At 36.6% G+C, this 21,553-nt stretch overlaps 3 protein-coding genes across 3 annotated transcripts; 1 reads left to right on the top strand and 2 right to left on the bottom strand.

Moving 5' to 3' along the window:
* Positions 1 to 824: 824 nt before the first annotated feature.
* sec13 (SEC13 homolog, nuclear pore and COPII coat complex component) lies at positions 825 to 7,496 on the bottom strand. Its single transcript, XM_027167868.2, has 9 exons — positions 7,356 to 7,496; positions 6,486 to 6,530; positions 6,177 to 6,292; positions 5,553 to 5,704; positions 5,308 to 5,441; positions 5,018 to 5,151; positions 4,679 to 4,799; positions 3,668 to 3,814; positions 825 to 1,317 (listed from the first exon to the last, which is right to left on the bottom strand). Exons 1-9 carry the CDS (start codon positions 7,356 to 7,358, stop codon positions 1,207 to 1,209), a joined length of 963 nt encoding a protein of 320 aa, XP_027023669.1. The 5' UTR covers positions 7,359 to 7,496; the 3' UTR covers positions 825 to 1,206.
* Positions 7,497 to 8,085: 589 nt separating this feature from the next.
* Positions 8,086 to 17,358, top strand: cand2 (cullin-associated and neddylation-dissociated 2 (putative)). The gene is made up of 15 exons (XM_027167818.2): positions 8,086 to 8,220; positions 8,763 to 8,906; positions 9,039 to 9,193; positions 9,518 to 9,641; positions 10,947 to 11,203; positions 11,481 to 11,586; positions 11,688 to 11,833; positions 12,103 to 12,389; positions 12,636 to 12,777; positions 12,934 to 14,436; positions 14,594 to 14,689; positions 14,780 to 14,949; positions 15,372 to 15,536; positions 16,445 to 16,552; positions 16,628 to 17,358. Exons 1-15 carry the CDS (start codon positions 8,153 to 8,155, stop codon positions 16,847 to 16,849), a joined length of 3,693 nt encoding a protein of 1,230 aa, XP_027023619.2. The 5' UTR covers positions 8,086 to 8,152; the 3' UTR covers positions 16,850 to 17,358.
* rpl32 (ribosomal protein L32) lies at positions 17,154 to 20,592 on the bottom strand. Its single transcript, XM_027167819.2, has 4 exons — positions 20,456 to 20,592; positions 19,573 to 19,673; positions 18,570 to 18,751; positions 17,154 to 17,325 (listed from the first exon to the last, which is right to left on the bottom strand). Exons 2-4 carry the CDS (start codon positions 19,666 to 19,668, stop codon positions 17,196 to 17,198), a joined length of 408 nt encoding a protein of 135 aa, XP_027023620.1. The 5' UTR covers positions 19,669 to 19,673; positions 20,456 to 20,592; the 3' UTR covers positions 17,154 to 17,195.
* Positions 20,593 to 21,553: the final 961 nt, after the last annotated feature.

Raw genomic sequence — 21,553 nt, 5'->3', positions numbered from 1 at the left:
AAAGGACATATTAGTATAGTATTTTTTATAATAAATTGTAACATATTAAAGAGCTTTATGTGGATTTCAGTTGAATGTTTGTATGAAATAAACAACCATGGATGCCTTTTGTGTTTTCTCTTTTGTTTGAACATCTTCAAATCTCAGCAGCTTCATTATCCGAATCAGATCTCTTGCTTCTCGTCCATGTGACCTCATCACCCAAGATCTTCTCCTTTTTATATGCTCTAAATTTGACTGAGGTCAATAATGTCTAACAAACTAGCTTTAAGGCTCCATAAACACACAGGATCACTGTTGTGTGTTGTTGGTCTGCCTTCTGTCATGTTTTTTGGGATATTGGAGGAAACCAGAAAACTTACCAGAGAACTTGTGTGTGTCAACACACTTGGCCAATAAATCTGATTCTGAACTCAGCAAGTTCAAAAAGTAAGTAGAGCTCAGGAGTGATACGAGTCAGATTGGTGACAGGTGATGCAGTAGACATTTACTTTATTAAACATATAAAACTCACTGTTTTGTTAAACTTACTGCACACCAATAAATAAAATATTATGCTCCTAAAGGAAGAAACTGGAGATATTAGATTGAGAGCCTTACAAATGCTTTCACCCGTTGTTCAAAACACATGACCAGCACTCAAGGGGACGTCGAAAGATGATTAAGTCTGTGACTTGTACAAAAAAAAACTTGACAGTGTAAGACGAGATAAAATTTAAAAATGTAAATAGGCTGATTTAATTTTTCATTATTTATTTTATGCTTTGATACCTTAAAATATTTTACAAGCTATTTCACTGAAAAAATCCAAAATAAGTAAATAATTAATTATAAAAGTTTATTTATTATTCCAGTGGCACTTTGAACAAATTTAAACAAAATGTCATTAGCAATTTCAATTAAGATATTAAATACAAAATCTGGGCTTTGAACCTTCAGATCATTAATCACACAACTTATTAAATCTGTTTTCAAAGGACATATCAGAAAATCTTGCATTTCAAACGCCGCTGCAAGCAATCAATGAAAATGAACATAGAACTTCTGACTAACTTTTCCAGGACTTCATTGAAAAGTGATTCAGATTGTTTTGGCCATCTGGATGTACTGGTTGTTCAGGGGAATGACAGGTGATTGGTTTAAGAAAGTCTCTGAGGCTTAATGAGCTTGTATGTCTGCGTGCAGTCATCTCCACGAGGTTCCTGCTCACTGCTCGTTCTGCTGGCCGTCTGTAATGGAGTTCACGGCCCCTTGGCCTTTATTCACGTCGCTAATGCAAGCCCACTGTCCGCCCACAGACTCCTTCCACAGGGTCACCTGGGAAAACAAGATGAGGAACAACATGAGCATAAAGGGCAACTTATAATGGCACCTTATAACAGTCCAAATAATGTGTTCTGGTTTTAAATAACTATTTTTAAGAACTTGTATGTATATATATAACATTCATATATGTACAATAAGATAGAATCACACAGAAAACTGTGGTGTGAAATCTTATGCATCCTAAATTCTTAATGATACTTTTATCCAGAGATGCGCATTACACTGTATACATACATCTCAGACTTCATAACATGTGAGTGCTGTGCGTCATAATGCATGGGTTGAGTGCACTTAGTGCCATGATTAGGCAGCGGTGTTGCTAACATCTGTTGCTCTGCAGGAATTGGGGCCATGTGAATTTACATCCAGGACAATTAACACTAGTATATTTAGTGCAAAACAGAAGCTGGCTATGAGATAAAATAAAAAGTATTTAAAAAGATAAAATAAACATTTGAGCATTCATTTCTTTCTTAAGTTCAACAAGGTTTCTCTCAGTTACTGACTGTCATAACACGCGTTTGTCTATTACACTAGATAACTTTTCTGCCATCGCGTGGCCGACTGAAGAATTGCATCTGTAACCTACCGCAAGCTCAAAATAGATAAATCATAATCCAGATTCATCTCAGAATAGATCACACCTTTAATTTCCTCACTGTAACCTGAACATTTTTAAACCAGATATAATCTACCTTAATTAAATCATATAATACTTTGTTTAGCCAAGCTAGCCAAGGAGATCCCAAAATAAGTAGAGCATCTCCCCCCCCAAACACTGTAGTTATTTAAAAGTTAAATTTTTTTGTATTTTATACTATACTTTTGCTTATTTTTCTTAAATTTTCAAATGCATAATTACTAAAGACATTTGTCATTTGTTTTCTAAATACATTAACAAAAATGATTGCAATTATTATTATTATTATTAAAATATTGTTTTATTTGAAACCTTATGAACATGTAAATAAGCAAACAAATATTCAAATTAATAAATACTAATAATAATTATTATTGCAAACTTTACAAACTTAAATTTTTCCACTAGCTAGCTCATGTTTTGCATTTTTAAATTAGTTGATTTTTTTTTCTCAAATCAGCTCACCTTATGTGCACCAAATTGAACAGAACTTATTAGCGAGGACCTCTCATTGAAAGATCAGAGTTATTCAGCATCTTATATCTAAATAAAATCATGTAGTCTTTAACCCCTGAACCTTAAGGTATGAGTTATTTATTTATTTTTACACAGTCTAGCAATACTGTAACCCAGCTCTTGACCATATAAATTACCTTATGTCCTGCTTTGTACTACAAAACAAACAAGAAATAAAACATGATCGGATTGTGTTAGTAAAAAGTTCATGAACAGTGGAGTGGTGTGACTGAGACCTATATAAAGCAGAGTTACTGGTAAGTTGATTAATTGCTTGTAATAGCATATCCAGCAATGAGAGCCAACTTGTACCTGTTATCCTTCTATAGTTATATTTAATGTTCTGGAATGACTGAAAAAAGTCCTGTTATTACTTACATTATCTCATTGCCACACCAGCCTCTATGTCTTACATGTTAATAAACAACAACAAAAACAACAACAAAAAAACAAATCATGCTAGTGAGAAACCAGAAAGCACAAAGTCATATGTCCTGAAGACTTTCCTGTGGGAGAAAACTTACTGAAACTGTAGACACCTTACATAACAGTTAAAAAGAAGATATTGTATATGGGAGAGGAGATTAAATGCAGATGAAAATACATAAAAGGCCTTAGAAAATCCCTACAAGTTTACCCTCATATAGAATCTATAAATATACATAGCACATCACTCCTGGCCTCGACTGGAAAGAGGAGACATCTGTTCACCAAAATTAGGAAACTGTTGACACGTGAGAATGTATCAGCATTTACTGACACTGATTCTTGCAACTGTACAACACTTTGAACAGCCAGGTTTACATGGGGTTTTAAACATGAGGAGGATGTCAGTACACACAGTATCTCATTTTATTGCTTATTTATATTATTATCTACTGGCATTTTTCTGAGGAGGCCACATGTAATCATGGTTTAGGTAGAAGCTCATCACATGAAAGACTCATGTAAAACTACCATTAGACAAACATAAGGATAAAGGTTTGCAAACGCTGCAGAACATATTCATTTGCAATCTGGAATCCTACAGCAGTGTTTAGTGGCCCTTTCAGGATGCAGGAATGCAATTACATATTAGACTGTACCCAAAGATTTAAAGCAGCACTGCTAAGTCTGGATCTAATTGTTGCATTGAATAATACCTAGCAACACTACTGATCCTTATTATATTACAGACACGTGTACCTTGTTGTCTCCACCAGACACGGCCAGGATGTTGCCTGTGATGGACCAGCTGACATGCCAGACAACATCGTTGAATTTGTGCAGGAGTTTGGCAGTCCAGGTGTTTCCAGAAGGATCGTCACATGTCCAGATGAACACACGACCATCCTGCAGAGAGAATAAGGGGCTCTTGAACATTTTGCTAAATAAATCTTATAATCAACAACTGCATGTTTTTATCAGTACTCTGATATAGACAGGGCTTTGGCTTTAGGGTTGATCCCTAATCCTATAGTCATTCCTTTAATGTGCAAGATATCCCAGTCCTTAAATAACGGTCATAAGCTCATTAATCTGTTTGCCTTCGAAATTTTTGGAAATATGAAGATAATAGATAAGAACAAGGACAGATTTCTTATTTGTAATATATTTGGAGGACCACTACAGTGATCATTGACCAGGTTCAATGAAAACCAAAACTAAAAAGACCAGGTGTAAATGCCCTCCGAAACGTTTTCAAGACAGATAAATCCGATGGTTCAAACCACTTCAGGAGGTGGTCTGGGACGCATTTCACATGAAACTGGACAGGTGTAAATGAATGTGGTTGTTCAAGCCACATACGTCAGCGCTATACCCCTCCCAAACGGAAGTTCGTCACTCGCAAGTGACTCGTTGCACCAGAAACAAATAACATGGACGACACGGAGACACTTATTGCTCTTTGGAGCGATGAAAGTGTCCAACAAAAGGTTTGTAAAACTTATAAAAACAAAAGTATATTTAAGTATATACACCAAAGTGTGTTCCATTTTAATCACCCCAGAAATGAGGTAAAATATATTTGCATTTTGGGAAGGAGCAGAAAAATCGGATTGATATCCGATTCGCCAAGACGCATTTGTGTCCTGATGTAAATGGAACAGATAGCTATCGGATCAGAGAAAACACATGAAGTGACCAGGTGTAAAAGGCCCTGAGAACTATATTATTAACTTTTCTATTTCTATTGTAAAAAAATGAAGGAATTACCTGTGAGCAGCTGGCAATTGTGCTGGTAGGTAGACCGATAGATGGAGCCCAACCTACATCTCTCACCCAATCACTGTGGGCCTCCAGCTTCTGGTCCTCCTTCCACTGCCCATCTTCCTCTCTGTGAAATTAAAAATATAGGAAAGTGAAAATAACTGGTAGTGCAACAGTGGGCAAAAACAGCATCATTTCCAAAGTTGTCATGAACTGTTAACTACCGCCTTTATAAATAGCATGTGTTCTATGTTATGCATATGATGCAGTCCTACAGCTAGCAAACATCTGTTATAACTAGGCTCATGTCAGCTTTGCACCACCAACAACAAGCCTATTACTTACTTCCAAAGCTTGACCAAGTTGTCACAGCCTCCAGAGACAAATCTCTTCACATAGTTGGGTTTTTGTCCTGTAGGCTGGTCTATGAGGCTGCCCGGAACAACAGCTGGAGCCCAGCTTACTGCATTGCAGCCAATCTGGCAGAAAAAAAACAAAAATATAGTAAACCCTCCTTCTGTACATAACATCCATATCTATATACAGAATGATTATTTGATGCTAATGAAACACAGAACGCTGCTTTGTATTCATATGGGCCAGGTGAAGAAATAGGTCTTCTAAACTGCACTTACAGTGTGTGCATTGTTGATCTTCTTGATGTCCCACTGCCCATCGCCAGTGAAGGTCAGAATCGAGATGGCACCGTCTGAGCTTCCGCAGGCCAGGATTAAACCGAAGTCATAGGGTCCCCAGCAAATAGAGTTCACTTCAAGATGGAAAATTCATTTAAACATAATGTACCAATCCATTAGTATAATAGCCACTGAATATAATATGAAATGAATCTAATTTTATGAGTTAAAGCAATGTAACATACCCGAGGAGTTGTGGCCCGTGTACTTGTACATCTTATCCCATGTCCCATTTTCTTCTTTCCAAATGATCACTTTTCTGTCATAGGAGCACGAGGCCAGAATGTTGCCGTAGGTGGGATGTGCCCAGGCCACTTGCCACACCGGACCTTCGTGTCTGCATGTGTTGAGGAAAAAAATGTTTTACTGAGTGCAGGCATACATATGTAATTCTTGCTATATGTTTTGAATTAACCCTAACCCTTAGTTCAAACCCCAGAGATGCCACAGCAAATATCTTGGGCAATTGCAATTGTTGGTGTCTGCAAGCTCATGCAAATATTAATATATAAGGCATTTTCACAGCTTACTTTTTTCCAACAACCAATGGAGGTTTATATGTAATCAATACAGTCCAGTCAGACAAGCAGCTTGTTATTAAAGGCTAAAGCAAATGCAACCAGCCTCCTCATTACCAAAGATAAATACTGACATGTCTTCTTCTTACTGTACGGACTACTACACATCTGATAAAACAAAGCTAAAAGAAGAAAAGGCAGAGCTGTGCAGCACCGATCGAGATAAGTTTGAGGAAACAGTTGACACGATACATGTTGCGTATTTAAGAAAAGCTGTAAGACTTGCCCTACCCCCTCAGGTCTGCCACAAGAATCTGGCCGCCGTTCTTAACATCAAAGATCTTCACAGATCGATCAGAGGAGCAGGTCGCCAATCTTGTGCCATAGTAGTCCATCTGAGCATCATGCTTTAAAGCAGAGAGATAGATAGATAGATAGATAGATAGATAGATAGATAGATAGATAGATAGATAGATAGAGAGAGAGAGAGATAGAGAGAGAGAGAGAGAGAGATGATTGCATTGTCCGAATCTGAAAGTACCAAACCCAAAAATCCAGGCTACTCAAAATTAAATTGCATTAGTCAGCAAACATACGTACAATCATATCCTCATGGGAGGTATCCACGGTGTTCATGATGGAAACCTGTAATATAGACACATAATTCAAAAAAGAAAAGAATGTAGAACTGAAATGGTTGCCTAACCTTCATAAAAGATAAATCCTAAAAAAGGAAACCCAACAAGTAAAGAAAAAAAAACACAATGTAAATAAAGTATGCTGTTATCGCAATTACTGCACAATCCCAAAAGTTTTATTCCTCTTATATATCACACATTTGAACTTTTTCCATTTATTGGAAGTCCATTTATTAACAGTTCCATTTATTGTTGGAGCATCTGTGAAACAAGTTTCAGTTATTACTCAATGCTTTACTTCTTAAACGATATAAATCTCAGATTTTGGACTCTTTCCATCAATGCTAAATTTAGCACTGCCTCAAAGAAAAATACTTACTATATACATACTTTACCAAATGACATTTTATTTTTATTATAGAAATAGTAATGCCATTTTTTTTTACTATAGAAATGTGATTTGTCTTGTAGCTAGAAATACTTTCTCTCAAAGCTGCTGTTATAGACAATAATAAAGAAAGCTAGCTGACTGGCTAGCTAATATTATAAACAGTAAACTTCACCACGACAATAACAATATACCAATTTCCAGAACTAGCTTTATATGACTGTTAGTTTTAAATAGTTTTACTTGTAATTATATGTACATATTTTTGGCTTATCCACCAATGCTAGTAAGTAACGGTTAGATGTGTAAGGAAGCCGGTTGCTACATGCTAACCGTAGCTAGCTAGCTGTTAGCACATAATAAAGCACTGTAAATAAAACTTCCCGAAGTAAGCCTAATCCAAGCAAATACCAAACACATAGTAGCTAGTGGTGTTTCACTCACCATGTCTATATACCAAGGATTGTTTAGCAAGTTTTAAAAAAACAGCCAGTGCTAAAGACATCCAATAAACTACTGCTTGTTTTCGACGTGGCAACCGACTGCTACAAAAAGGCACCGGGTGGGACAAGAAGACAGGAAAACAGTTCCACATATTAGTTCCGCTTTTCTACAATTCTATCACTTGCCACAAGATGACGCAAACATTCTCCAAACTATTCGTTGTTTATTACGTTTACACGACGCCGATTTTAGTGCAATAACAGTACCCATTTGCAGCAAAAACCAATAACTGTTTTTTAAGAATGTCGTATGTATAGTGTGTGGGTGTTGTGTATAAGTGGTCATTAGATTGTGTAATGTTTACACTGTAAACTGTCCTGTTGCATCTCACTATGTTTGTTGCGCTGTCTTGTGTACGTGTGTACTGTACATGTGCACTATAGGATCACTATATAATCCCATAAAGGAATATATATGAACAATAAAGCTGATTCTGATTAAATGTGTCACAATTGTGGGCCATATTACCTCCAAATGTACAACATTAAGATAAGGCTGAGAACAATAAAGTCCCATATTGCTTGCTCATGCACTAAAACTAAATATTAAACATAAGACATGTAAGGAGTAAGGAGTAGGCTGTATAGTTTGTGGTTTTGAACGCACCCTTTGATTTAACAATCTATTTATAACTATGCACAAGCATCAGGTTTCTCAGTGTCCTCCATTAGATACAGACCCATGAACAAGAACATATGGTCGTGTTTATCTAAAGAAAAATAAAAAGAACAGCTGAAATGTCGAATATTACCTACCACATTTCCAACCTGTTGGAAAAAATGACATCCACTGACAAAGACTTTAGGTAAGAGAAAATGTATAGTTTAATAATACCTGGATATAAAAACAGGACGTTAACAGATTGTCCTCAAATTTCTCAAATATAATGTGTTTCCTTTTCATACTAAAATCAGACTTTAGGTAAACAGACACAAGTCCAGCATGTGTCAGATTTTCATGATTACAAACAGTGTGTGTGCAAATAAATCACAGCTTATAAATTATTTAATATAAGGATCTAAAAAATTGAATTTTGCAACTAGAATCATTCATTCATTCTCGGTAACCCATGTTTTTCAATTTGGTATCATTCTGGCCAACTGGTCTGAGCCTCCCAAATTTCTGAATGAGATAGTGCAGGGATGATAAAAAAGTGTCTATTATTAACTCTTTTCGCTATTTTAGAAAACAACTGTTTAGGTAGTTTTGTAATTTGTATAGCAAGTATGACCTGATAGATGTCATTTGTAGTAAGAGAATGTTTGTGAATTTGATGTTTTGTCACAAGCAGCTCATTAAAAAGCTATGCAAACCAGTCAATTTATTGACTAGACTGACTTTGTTTAGGTTTATGGCAACCAATGATCTAATGATGGAGCTGCAAAAAGATTCCATAAAACTGGATGAGGATAGCGAAAGAAAAGTGGTGATTATGCTCCTGAAGCTGCTAGAGGACAAAAATGGGGAAGTTCAGAACCTGGCTGTCAAATGGTAGCCAAAATATTTGCTTGTTTCACTGACTATACTGTATACAGTCTTTATAATTCATTGCTTTCCATGAAGTATTATGGAAGCTATTTAGTTCAAATGCTTTTGAATATGAAGTATTTCTGATCTATGCAGTCTTGGTCCTCTTGTGGGCAAAGTGAAGGAATATCAAGTGGAGATGATGGTGGACACATTGTGCTCCAACATGGTGTCTGACAAAGAACAACTACGTGACATCTCCAGCATGGGACTAAAGACAGTTATCGCTGAGCTGCCCTCACCAACTGCAGGTGAAACATTCATTGTCAGCTTTGTCATAATGACAAGAGAGTTGTATGTTTAAATCCCTGTACCAGTAAACTGCCACTGAAGGTGCTTGAGCATTAAGGCTTCTAACATATATCTGCTTATCTGTACATTATCTTGTCTCATTTGTAAATAAATGTAAATGGTGGCAATCATATTCTGTTATATATGTGTTACAAATTCACTGTAAATTCAATAACATTTCCAAATGATTGTATTTCCCTGCTTGGTTAATAAGGCTAACATAGGCAACATCAAATACATCCTGTTTGTTAATCATTTTTGTACCTGATCTCCACCTTTTTCAGGTTTGTGTCTGACAGCTAATGTGTGTAAAAAGATCACAGCTCAGTTGATTGGTGCCATGGGAAAACATGATGATGTGTCTGTGCAACTAGAAGCCCTGGACATCCTTTCTGATATGCTAGGAAGGTTGGTGTCTATCATTAATTTGGGATTACATTCTCAACCATGTCATCTGGATTCATACTGTATATGCACTGTATTTCCATCTGAGGTGTATTCAGCAGATCCAGCATTTTCTGGTATTTTCTAAACAATAAACACTTGCAAATTGTACTAGATTAATATACCTAATAAACCGTGTTATATAGTGTGAATAATGATGAATTAAGCAGTTGTTAGATTTTTAAAGTATTTTGCAGGAAATAAATCCTTTGATTACATTTCTATAGAATCACTCAGAAAGAAACAGAAAAGAATTCACGTTCTAAAGCATTTCACAAACTACAGTTCCCAACATGCATGGTGGTCTACAAACATGGCTGCACTGAACTCCACTTCCCAATGTGCATGTTTACTTCTTTGTTTATTCACCAGACCTCTGATCACACTCAGGTGTTCTCAACTGCACATGCATCCAGTCTACTTTTTTAAAATAAACTTCTCAAACACACACAAGCTGCATAGTATACACTGGATTTACGCTTTGTTTCTGATAATATCTTGTGCATCAGTATGAAAAAGTTAACTGTATGAAACATAAGACTTAAGGAAGAATAAACAAATAAGTTAAATAAAGAAATAAGCAGTGACTGAAAGGGTTACTTGTTACTTGTAGGTTTGCCTAATATAATTTTGATATTGGAAGGTGTGATCTGTATATGAATATAATAATAACCTAAGCATTAAATCCTAAAGGATGGATGTTTTCGTCTGTTAATTGTTTGACTTTCATACCTTACTCTTTCAAGTCAAGTCAAGTCAAGTCATGTCTCTTTTATTGCCACATCACCACAGCACATGTGCATTGGTGAGTGAAATTCTTAGGAGCAAGCTCCAGAAATTGCAGAACAGTTGTACAGATATACAGAAAAAGATATAGATAATGAGTTGACGTGAAAATGTACAATTTGCTCATACATATAGTTAGTGCAATATGTGTGTACAATATGTACAATTAACAAACATAATGAAATCAACAGGTGAAATGTGCAGTATGCTCATATATATATAGCCGGTACAATGTTTGTACAATATGTACAATTAACAAACAGATAATGGAATCAGCAAATGAACATGTGCAATATGCTCATACGTGTCAGTACACACAGTGTACTATTGGGCCTCCTTGTACATTCACACAAATGAATACACTGCATACTCATACAGTCTAACAAAAACACACTTGTTCAAATAATTAATTTTGACCTGAATTGAAGATTGTATTCATTATTTCTAATGACATTATCTATCATAATGTTTTCACCTCTGTAGGCTAAGCAGCACTCTAGTCAGTTTCCACCAGTCAATTCTGACCAGTCTTCTTCCACATCTGACTAGTCCTCGCATGGCAGTGAGGAAACGTGCCATTATGGCACTTGGACAACTGGTGCCTAGTAGTAGCCCTGCGATCTTCATGCAGCTCACCGAGCATCTCATGGGTGAACTGGCACGAGGAACACCTGCATCAAACACACGAACATACATCCAGTGCCTCACTGCCATCAGCCAGCATGGAGGGCACAGAATTGGTGAGATAAGTCTTTGCTATCAGCATCATCAATGAGTACTGCATTATTAGGAGCTTGAGTAGGATGTGGTAAAAAGTTCTTGTTTTTCTTATGCGACATCGATGACATAAAATTTATTGCCTAATCTGAAGATGCTTGTAGCAAATACCTCATATTGCTTTCAGTTTTGCATGGTTTTCAAATACAACTTACACTGCATTACATATGTTACATTAAATAATCCTTAACAATATATGCTTTTGTATAAGTCGTATCAAATCCTCTATGTCTTTCTCAGGGGAGCATCTGGAGAAGATTATTCCCATGATGGTTAAGTTCTGCAATGTAGAAGATGACGAATTGAGGGAGAACTGCTTTCAGGCATTTGAAGCCTTTGTTCGCAAGTAATCCTTTAGAATTATGACATGTCAAGGCATGATTTTTCAAAGATTTCACACAAATCAATTAAAGAATCCATGTGGAAACTTTCTCTTGTTCCTGGAAGATGTCCAAAGGAAATGTCCTCACACGTTCCTGTGGTAATTAAGTTGTGCCTGGAGTATGTCACCTATGACCCAAACTATAACTACGAGGCAGAAGATGACCAGGAGGACTCCATGGATATTGAGGATAGAGGAGATGAAGAGCAGGGTGAAAGAACTTTTTATATATTTTAACATTCCTAAACTAGGAATTACATATATGGGTGTGTAATCGTGTGTGTACATGTGTATGTGTCTGTGCTTCAAACATGTTCCATCTTGCATGTACAATATTCAGAGTTCTTGTTAAAAGGAGGATATAAAAGGCAGTAATCCCCCACCTACGCATAACCCTAACCCTCTTTTTTAAATACATAATCATACATAAATCACATAATAGATTGCAAAACATTTCTCCACAACCACATGTTTTACCAGAATCTGATGAGGAATACAGTGATGATGATGACATGAGCTGGAAGGTAAGGCGCTCATCTGTGAAGTGTCTGGAGGCCATTATCAGCAACCGTAGAGACTTGTTGGTGGAAATTTATGAAAATGTGTGCCCAGTTCTGGTGTCACGTTTCAAGGAACGAGAGGAGAATGTCAAGTCAGACATTTTCTTGGCCTTTGTGGCTTTACTACAGCAGACCAAACCCCCTCACAGTTCTGCTTTAGATCTTGGAGCTAACGAAGACCCTGCAGTTACCCGTTTAAAGAAACAGGTACAGACAGAGTGTAAATATTAATTCAATTACTGATTCAATTCAAATCCAGTGTATAGGGATAATCAAAAACTGTCATTGTCTAATTACATAGGATTACATGGATTGCACTGTAGAAATAGTCTAAATGTGTAAGAACGTGGCTGATAATGTTGTAATGAAGGATATTCAGATATTGAAGATTTGGTGATATGCTGTAGTTTTACAATAGTACACTTTCAAAACTGATATTCATTGCTTTTGCAGGTCCCAACAATAATTAAGGCCCTACACAAACAACTGAAGGACAAAAGCATGAAATCCAGACAAGGCAGTTTCAGTATACTAACAGAGATTGCTCTTGTGCTTCCTGGATCATTAGGAGAGCACATTCCTACCCTCATTCCAGGTAAGGGCCTTGTACATTTTAGACTGAGATATGCTTCATAAGATTCAAGTAATAAATGTTTATCTGAAATGTAAACCATACCACTATTAAAGTGGTACAAAGTCTTGCTAATTTTTATAGTCTTTTATAGTCCTTTCTGATTTGTTCTTTCCATAGGCATTGTGTACTCTCTCGCAGACAAGTGTGCCTCCTCCAACATGAAGATCGATGCGCTCGCCTTTCTCAATGTTCTTCTATCTAGCCACACCCCAGAGGTCTTTCACCCGCACATCAAATTATTTCTGCCACCAGTAATTCTCTGTGTTGAAGACCCTTTCTACAAAATCACATCTGAAGCCCTTCAAGTGACTCAGCAAATGGTCAAGATGATGCATCCCCTGGATAATCCATCATCTTTTGATGCAAAGCCATACATTAAAGATGTCTTCAACAGTACCCTAAAGAGGCTAAAAGCAGCAGACATTGACCAGGAAGTGAAGGAGAGGGCCATTTCTTGCATGGCTCACATTATCAGCCATTTGGGAGACCAGTTGGGAGGTGACCTGCAGCCCACCCTACAAATCTTTTTGGAAAGATTAAAGAATGAAATCACCAGACTCACAGCAGTAAAGGCTTTATCCATCATTGCAACATCTCCACTTAAGATTGACATAAGATCAATCTTGACAGAAGGAATTCCAATTCTTGGATCATTCTTACGCAAGAACCAGCGTGCCCTTAAGCTAAATACACTAACAGCCCTAAATAACATTGTCAGTAATTACAGTGACAGTTTCAATACAACTTTGATAGAGTCTGTGTTGAATGAATTGCCTGCTTTGATTCAGGAGAGTGATATGCATGTTTCCCAAGTGGCAATCATGCTTGTCACGTGTATGGCAAAGGTTTGTCCAAATTCTCTAGCCAGAATTGGAGGCACTATCTTGCCAGAAGTATTTCATTTGGTCCATTCTCCACTGCTTCAAGGAGTTGCTCTTGGTTCCATTGTTGACTTCTTCCAAGTCCTGGTCTTAACCAAAGCCAGTAATGCGGGGTACAATGATCTCATTAAAGCTTTGACTGGTCCTTTCTATAAAGCAAAATTAGCTGACTCTGTGCCAGTTCACAGACAGTCCTATTACTCAGTAGCAAAGTGCGTGGCAGCGCTATCTTCTGTATGTCCCAAAGAAGCCCCCGGAACAGTTACCAATCTCACCCAGGAGGTCAAGAACCATAAGACTTTAGAATCTGTGAGAATCCTGTCGTTTCTATGTCTTGGGGAAATTGGGCGTTCCATGAAGCTGGGTACTCAAAAGGAGTTGAAGACTGTCATAATGGATGCTTTCAGTTCCCCCAGTGAAGATGTGAAGTCTGCAGCATCATGTGCACTAGGTAACATCTGTGTGGGAAATCTAAATGAGTACCTACCATTTTTACTGAAAGAAATTGGTAGTCAGCCCAAGAGACAGTACTTGCTTCTTCATTCACTAAAAGAAGTGATCAGTGCTTTATCAGTTGAGAGTCTTAAGCCTCATGTGGAGAGCATTTGGGCTCTGCTTTTCAAGAATTGTGAGTGTCCAGAAGAAGGTACTCGTAATGTTGTGGCAGAATGTCTGGGCAAACTCACACTGGTCAACCCATCTGAGCTTCTGCCCAGGCTTAAGAAGCAGTTATCCACAGGTATGGAACCTTGGCATCTTAAGCTATTGAAATAAAAGTCTTTGTAAGAGTCTTTGCTTGGGGCAGCTCTTCAGTAGGGGCACCACTGAGAGAAACTGAGAACAATATATTCAGCTGCGACAAATGAAAAATATAACTCAAGGCAATTTCTTTGCAGGTTCCTCTCTTGCCCGTAGTACTGTTGTGACAGCTGTGAAATTCACTATTGTAGATCAACCTGTGCCTGTAGACTCACTTCTTAAAGAATGCATAGGTAAAAATATTTCAACAGAAATATTATTAGAACGTTAATGAATATAATTGTTCAGTGCATTGCAAAACTTTGTCACATTTTTCCTACAAGGTGATTTCCTAAAAACCATCCAAGATACAGATCTTAATGTAAGGCGTGTTGCATTGGTGATGTTCAACTCAGCTGCTCACAACAAGCCTGGCTTGATACGTGGTCTTCTAACCACAGTTCTACCAAACCTCTACAAGGAAACCCAAATTAGGAAGGAGCTCATTCGAGAGGTAGCATACAGTGGCAAAACTACCACAAATAAAATAGAGATATTAAAATTGTGATGTTTTTAAAAATGAGCTGGAATAGGTTAGCGTAAATGTCTTTGAATACTGCATGACAAAATGAGCAATATTAGCTAAATAAATGTATTTTCATAATTTACTGTACATTTTCGGCCTTTAACAGACACCCTTATTCAGAGTGACTTACAATTAATTTCAATTTATACAACTAAGCTATTGAGGGTTAAGGGTCTTGCTCAGGGGCACAGCAGTGGCAGCTGGTGAACCTGGGATTTGAACTCATAACCTTCCGATCAGTAGTACAACACCTTAGCCACTGTATATCATGAGGTTTTGATTAACTTAATGTAGGATACTATTTTTATAATGCATATAAATAAATAGCTGATGTTTGCTTATTATTTCAGGTAGAGATGGGTCCCTTTAAACATACAGTGGATGATGGTTTAGATGTGCGTAAAGCAGCCTTTGAATGCATGTATACTCTATTGGACAACTGCTTGGAATGTCTGGATATCTTTGAGTTCCTCAAGCATGTTGAGGAAGGCTTAAAAGACCACTATGACATCAGAGTGAGTATACTGATGATACCATATCACATGATGTCATGCCATTCAGATTATTTGATTATTTGTTTGTTTGAATCATTTAACACAATCGATTTCCTTGCAAAATAACTGATTGTACTTTATCTTTTATAAAGCTGTTTTATAGCAGCTCTGAAAGTTGTACCAGTTGTACTCATCACATCACCCCACTCTTGATCATTTTCTTTTTTAGCTCCATGTTTTTTTCCTTACATAATATAGAATCAGCTTTATTGCCAGGCATGCTTCACATGCGAGAAATTTGTTTTTGTGACAGAAAAAAAACAATTCCTCGCATGTGAAAACATGCCTGGCAATAAAGCTGATACAGTTATTTGCAATCTTTCAGTTTCTTTTTCTAATGATTCTTACGGATGTCTTACAACAGAAGCAATTTTAAATCTTACTCAGGTAGTTAATAGGTAGATGTTTTAGGCACAAGTGCTAAAACACAATAAAAACCTGAAATAAAAAATAAACCAACAATGTTATTTTTACTTTAACATAATGGTCCTGAAGAAACGTCTCATTTCACTGTGTACTGCAACAGCTATATATGGTTGAAATGAAAATAAAAGCTTGACTTGACTAACGGACATGGGCTGTGGAAATCAAACATCCACTAAAACCCACAACATGTAGGCATTTTTTCTAATAACTACCATGTTTTTCTGTCATACATCTGGGTCACATGATTTTATGTAACTTTAACCTGAATAAGAAAATGAATGCAAATGTAAAAATGTAATATCTGCCAGACTGCACAGATCTACTTATCTATCACAATTCAGACTGTGGATGTTACCCAAATGTTTTCTAAAGTTTGATATGTAAAGAATCACTACCTTAATTACTTTTCATTTGTATTATAATTTATTTTTAATGTTCTCCAGATGTTAACCTTCATCATGCTGGCCAGACTTGCCACTCTCTGTCCGTCTGCAGTTGTCCAAACATTGGACCGTCTAGTGGAGCCCCTCAGAGCCACATGTACTACAAAGGTAGGTGCGAAATGGCACAATGTCAGCTATGTTGAATCACAGATATACATAAAACATTTTACCCTCATTGTACAGGTAAAGGCTGGTTCTGTCAAGCAGGAATTTGAGAAACAGGAAGAGCTGAGGCGCTCGGCAATGCGTGCAGTAGCAGCTCTTCTGTCAATCAGAGATGTGGAGAAAAGCCCAGTGATGGCAGACTTTGTGACACAGATCAGAACAAATGCAGAGATGGCCACTATTTTTGAAAGTGTTCAGGAAGACCCCTTATCAGGTGTCGAGCCAATGGACACAAGTTAGAACTTTCAGCTGGGTGTGCAGTTGTACTTGTAATTGTATGACTGTAGAAATTACAATGGTCTGTGTGCCAATGGCTTAGTATTGCAATTTTGATCATTTAGACATTAACGTAGAATTCTCAAATTAGGAAAGGTGTTAATTTACAATGGCAGCACATTGAAATCTAAACGAATCTAGGAAATCTACAACTTGCCAAATAATGTCAAAAGCTGAATGTTTAGTATGAATTTAACTCAACAGCAAGTGGGTAGTCACACGACATTAACATGCTTATATTGGGAAAAAAACAAAAAGAAACAATAGCTGGTTTTATGATTAACTTTATTGAAAAGACCATATTGCCAGATTATTCGTTCTCCTCGCTGCGAAGTCTTGCATTCGGGTTTGTGACCTTGATGGCTAGCTGAGCTGCTCGCTCCACAATCAGCTTCCTGTTTTTTGAGGAGACGTTGTGGGCAATTTCTGCACAGTAGCTCCTACAATGTTAAAAATAAAATATATTAAGCCAACATGCAACTGTGTAGATGTATGTCACTATGGACCCTCTATTCTCCCTGGCATGTCTCCTTTTATCAAGAGTTCTTGTGTATTTCATTTCAAGCAAATGTAAAGATGAAAGCTAGAGAGATCTGTTGCAGATTATCTTCCACCTGCAGGCTATGAGCAGAGCCTGAGATGGAATGGGTCTCTCCTCTGCAGCGCACTCTCTCTCTCCACATTCAATACCTGACTAGAATATGGGTGAATTCAGCAGGTATAACTGGAGAGGAAAGCTGGGCTGATATTTATATAAAAGAAAGATAAATGACCAGAGTCAGTCAAAATGTACAAATTTTGTAGGAAGTGGTATGTGTAGGTATCAAATTACATTTGCAGAACACCGTAGCCATATTTTTACTTGTGGAAATTTGAGAAGGACATTTAAACAATGGTTTTAATCCTGAACAATGACTATTTCAAACTAAACATATCAGGATGCCAGGAGCACAGAGTGTGAAGAAAGCAAACATGATCAGTTTCAGTTCTTCGTTGCACATCTTCATGGAGTCATTACAGCAAAACAAGTGAGCACATGTGGAATTTGTAGTTGTGGAAACTAGTCACATGAATCAGTAAATCTGATGTCAAGAATTGCAAATCTGATTAAAGGTTACATTTTTTGAAAGTCATGTGAATGTGTTTTGCACCATGATCATAGTGGCAATAGTAGCTAAAGTGATCTAATGTAATCTGTAGCATAGAAAATTTGCAAGGAAATTGAGAATTTAAAACTCCTAATGTACTTTACATTCAAATTTACATTTCACAACTACAAATTCCACAGTAACTCAGCTGTTTCTTCCATTTATACCTTCACACATCCTGTGAAAAAGTTGAGCAAAACAGCAGGTACAGCATTAATTCCATCACCTCATTTACAAAGTTTATTGTTCTGTACATATATAAATTAGTGTTGCAGTCTAAACATGACCACAAAAGTTGCCATTAGACTTCCAACTGCAAACCTTCAGTAAAGTAAATGTGTTAATTCTTCTGTGGTAACTGCTCATATATGCTTCAGCTGCAGTATACAAAAATATGAGCTGAATATAAAATAGCTGTGAAAAATAAGTTTAGGCTGTTAGATCAACATTTCTTGGAAGCTTCTGACTTTACAGCAGGACAATACTGAAAGATATGACACCAAATCTCTGCAAGAGTGGCAGCAATAAAAGCTTACTTGTTGCTCATCAGGAGGACTTCAAGCTCTTTGACATTGTGCACAAGGAATTTCCGGAAACCATTTGGCAGCATGTGCTTGGTCTTCTTGTTGCTACCATAACCGATGTTTGGCATCAGCATCTGGCCTTTGAACCGCCTGCGAACCCGGTTATCAATACCTCGTGGCTTCCTCCAGTTGCTCTGCACACCACAAAAAGAGTTGGTCAACCTTTAAAATGTACATGTTTTTGAAACGGAAATGTCTCAAAACTCAAGCCTTTGGGCAAAACATCTGATGCACAAAATCACAGATGGTGTGTTTAGGCACCCAAAATAAATAAAAATAAATATAAGCAGTACTGGATTTGTATCACAGAAAAACAAAATGGACACAAACAAACCCACATTTTAATATATAAAAATTATATTGACTCAAGTTACCAAATATCACTGTTGTGGATTTAGCTCAAACATTTTATAGTTTACCAAAAACTGAATCAACAGTAAGAAATCGAAAAGCACATGGGTCACCCGACTAAATTCAGAAAACATGTTGGAAACTTATTCTATAAGAACTTATTTTGTAATGCCACATATATTCAAATGCCCTCAATCCTGATTACAATATGCTTCTTATTCAGACTGATACCGTAAATTTCCCTGTGATGCTTTTTGCATCATTCACACCCAGTGACCAGAGTATTCATTTTGTTTGAGAGCAGGTGGCAATTGAGCAACTGCTTGAAGTGAGTATCAAGCAACAAATAAAAAGGAAATCTGAGCAGCAACCATTAACAGGAGTGAAGACTAATGAGCACACATTTGGCAACATTTATATACAAATGAAAGTCAAGTGAAATGCCATATAACGTGTGATAAACGTCATTACATTTACAACTACTAAAAAATACTCAAAAGTCAAGCTGATATCCACACATTTTCCCCATCGAACATGCCAATAACAGCCATCATTTACATCCACTTGAACAGCCTAAAGCTGCAGGAAATATAGTAGATCTTACCTTGATCTTTACATAGCGATCTGACTGATGCCTGATAAACTTCTTAGTTCTTTTCTTGACTATTTTAGGCTTGGTAAGGGGCCTGAGCGCGGCCATGATAGCTGCAACAAAAACATTTCATTACAATCTCAGTATCTACAGACAAACAAGCGTTTAGATAATTCATTTTAAAACAAAGCCTTTAAAATCGTTACTTTAAGAAATCTGATTTAAAAAAAAAAGTCATTGAAGTACTGAATAATACTCTATATCCATGTTCCTACTTAGTAAAGCCTGATATCTGGCACTAAAGCGGACACGTCAAGTGCAGAAAATAAAACACGCCTCCATCTTTATAAAGAACATTTTAATTGAACAATGACTTTGCTGTATGATACGTTACTTAGACCTTTATTTGTCATATCTCCATTTATAACTGAAAAGCCAAACAGAACAAACTACGTTTGGATATTAGCCGTTTAGCATGAATTTAGAGATAGCAAAGCATTGAATTAGCTAGCATGGCTTAACTAGCATGGCTAATCTTGCATGACTTAGCTAGCATGGCATAGTTAGCATGCTCTGTTGTCGCTTTTAAGATATTTTTAAGCTCAGTGTATATAAATAAATGTAGAGTTAAAGTCTCGCCACTTATTTAAAGCCACATGTATCTAGTAAGGCTCTTTGCTACATAACAGTCCACCATAACAAAGCGCCAGCTCGACATCCGTCGCCATGATTGCTAGCGCTGTTTTATCTAAAATGTCCAAAGCTACGTAACATTTTCACTCAAAATGTTTTAACGTCCATAATCTTAAGGCATCGCAGGATGACTCTGTGTACTAAAAACTTTACAGCGGCATCAGAACAAAACGATGGAAACAGATTTTCTTCTCCCACTTACCGGTCGGTCTGCCTTCAGTAAAGACAGACGGTAGAAGAGAAGGAAGTAGAGCGCGGAATGCTGGGTAATCTACTCCGAAACACCGGATGTTGGTGACCGAGCGGCTTCCAAACGCCTTCTAACTTCCTACATGAGGCACTACATGAGGTATAAAGATTCAAGCACCCTTCTCAATATCTCACAGTTATTTGGGATTAGGCTGATTACAATATACTGGAATTAATTATTTATTCATTCATTTATTTTATTAATTTACTCATTAATCATTTATTCATTCATTTATTTTATTAATTTACTCATTAATCATTCATTTATTTATTTATTAATTTACTTATTAATCATTTATTTATTCATCATTTATTTTATTAATTTACTCATTATTTATTTATTCATTTACTTATTAATCAATCATTCATTCATTCATTTACTCATTAATTAATTAATGTGCATAAAAATCACACATGACACTCCATCTTTCCTTTAGTGTCTTTCTTTCCCTCTCTTTTCTCTCATTTTTCTAATTTTTTTCTTTTTCTCTCCTTCCCCTTCTTTTTCCCGGTTTGGGACTGAAATACAGTGTCTTAGGCTTGTTACTTCTTTTGGTTACTATCAAAAGAGAAAGGTCTCTGTAGTAATATATTAAGGATATATAATGCATTCTTCAGAAAGAAAAACGTATGTTTTAGTTCATGCTCAATAAAACAATGCAGGCCTATTTAGTATTAAGTGTTAGAATAATTGATAGGGTCAGGATACATATAGTAAAAGTTATTGTTATTGTTTTGATTCTTTTTTCACCATAAATGCAATAAAAAAAACATTATACATTTGTTTGTTTGTGTATTTATTTTTTTAAACCTGTTTCTGCACAGTAGAACAGAGTAACACAATTTCAATGCTCTGTATGTCATATAGCAGAACTGACAATAAATCTGACCCTGACTCTGAATATGTCTGTAAAGGTTATAGAGAGGATGGGTTAAAAGCAGGGTCTCCGATTTTTGAGAAATGCAGAAAGCAGAAAGCGGTTTTAACATCGTCATCGAGGATAAAAACAAAGAAATAAAGCCAAGAAAGGATTACGATAAGGTAAGAAGT

The sequence above is a fragment of the Tachysurus fulvidraco genome, chromosome 2 (genome assembly GCF_022655615.1).
Source record: "Tachysurus fulvidraco isolate hzauxx_2018 chromosome 2, HZAU_PFXX_2.0, whole genome shotgun sequence".
Lineage (NCBI taxonomy): Eukaryota > Metazoa > Chordata > Actinopteri > Siluriformes > Bagridae > Tachysurus > Tachysurus fulvidraco.
Note: the sequence above shows the minus strand (reverse complement) of the source record. Positions and strands in the feature narration are given on the sequence as shown.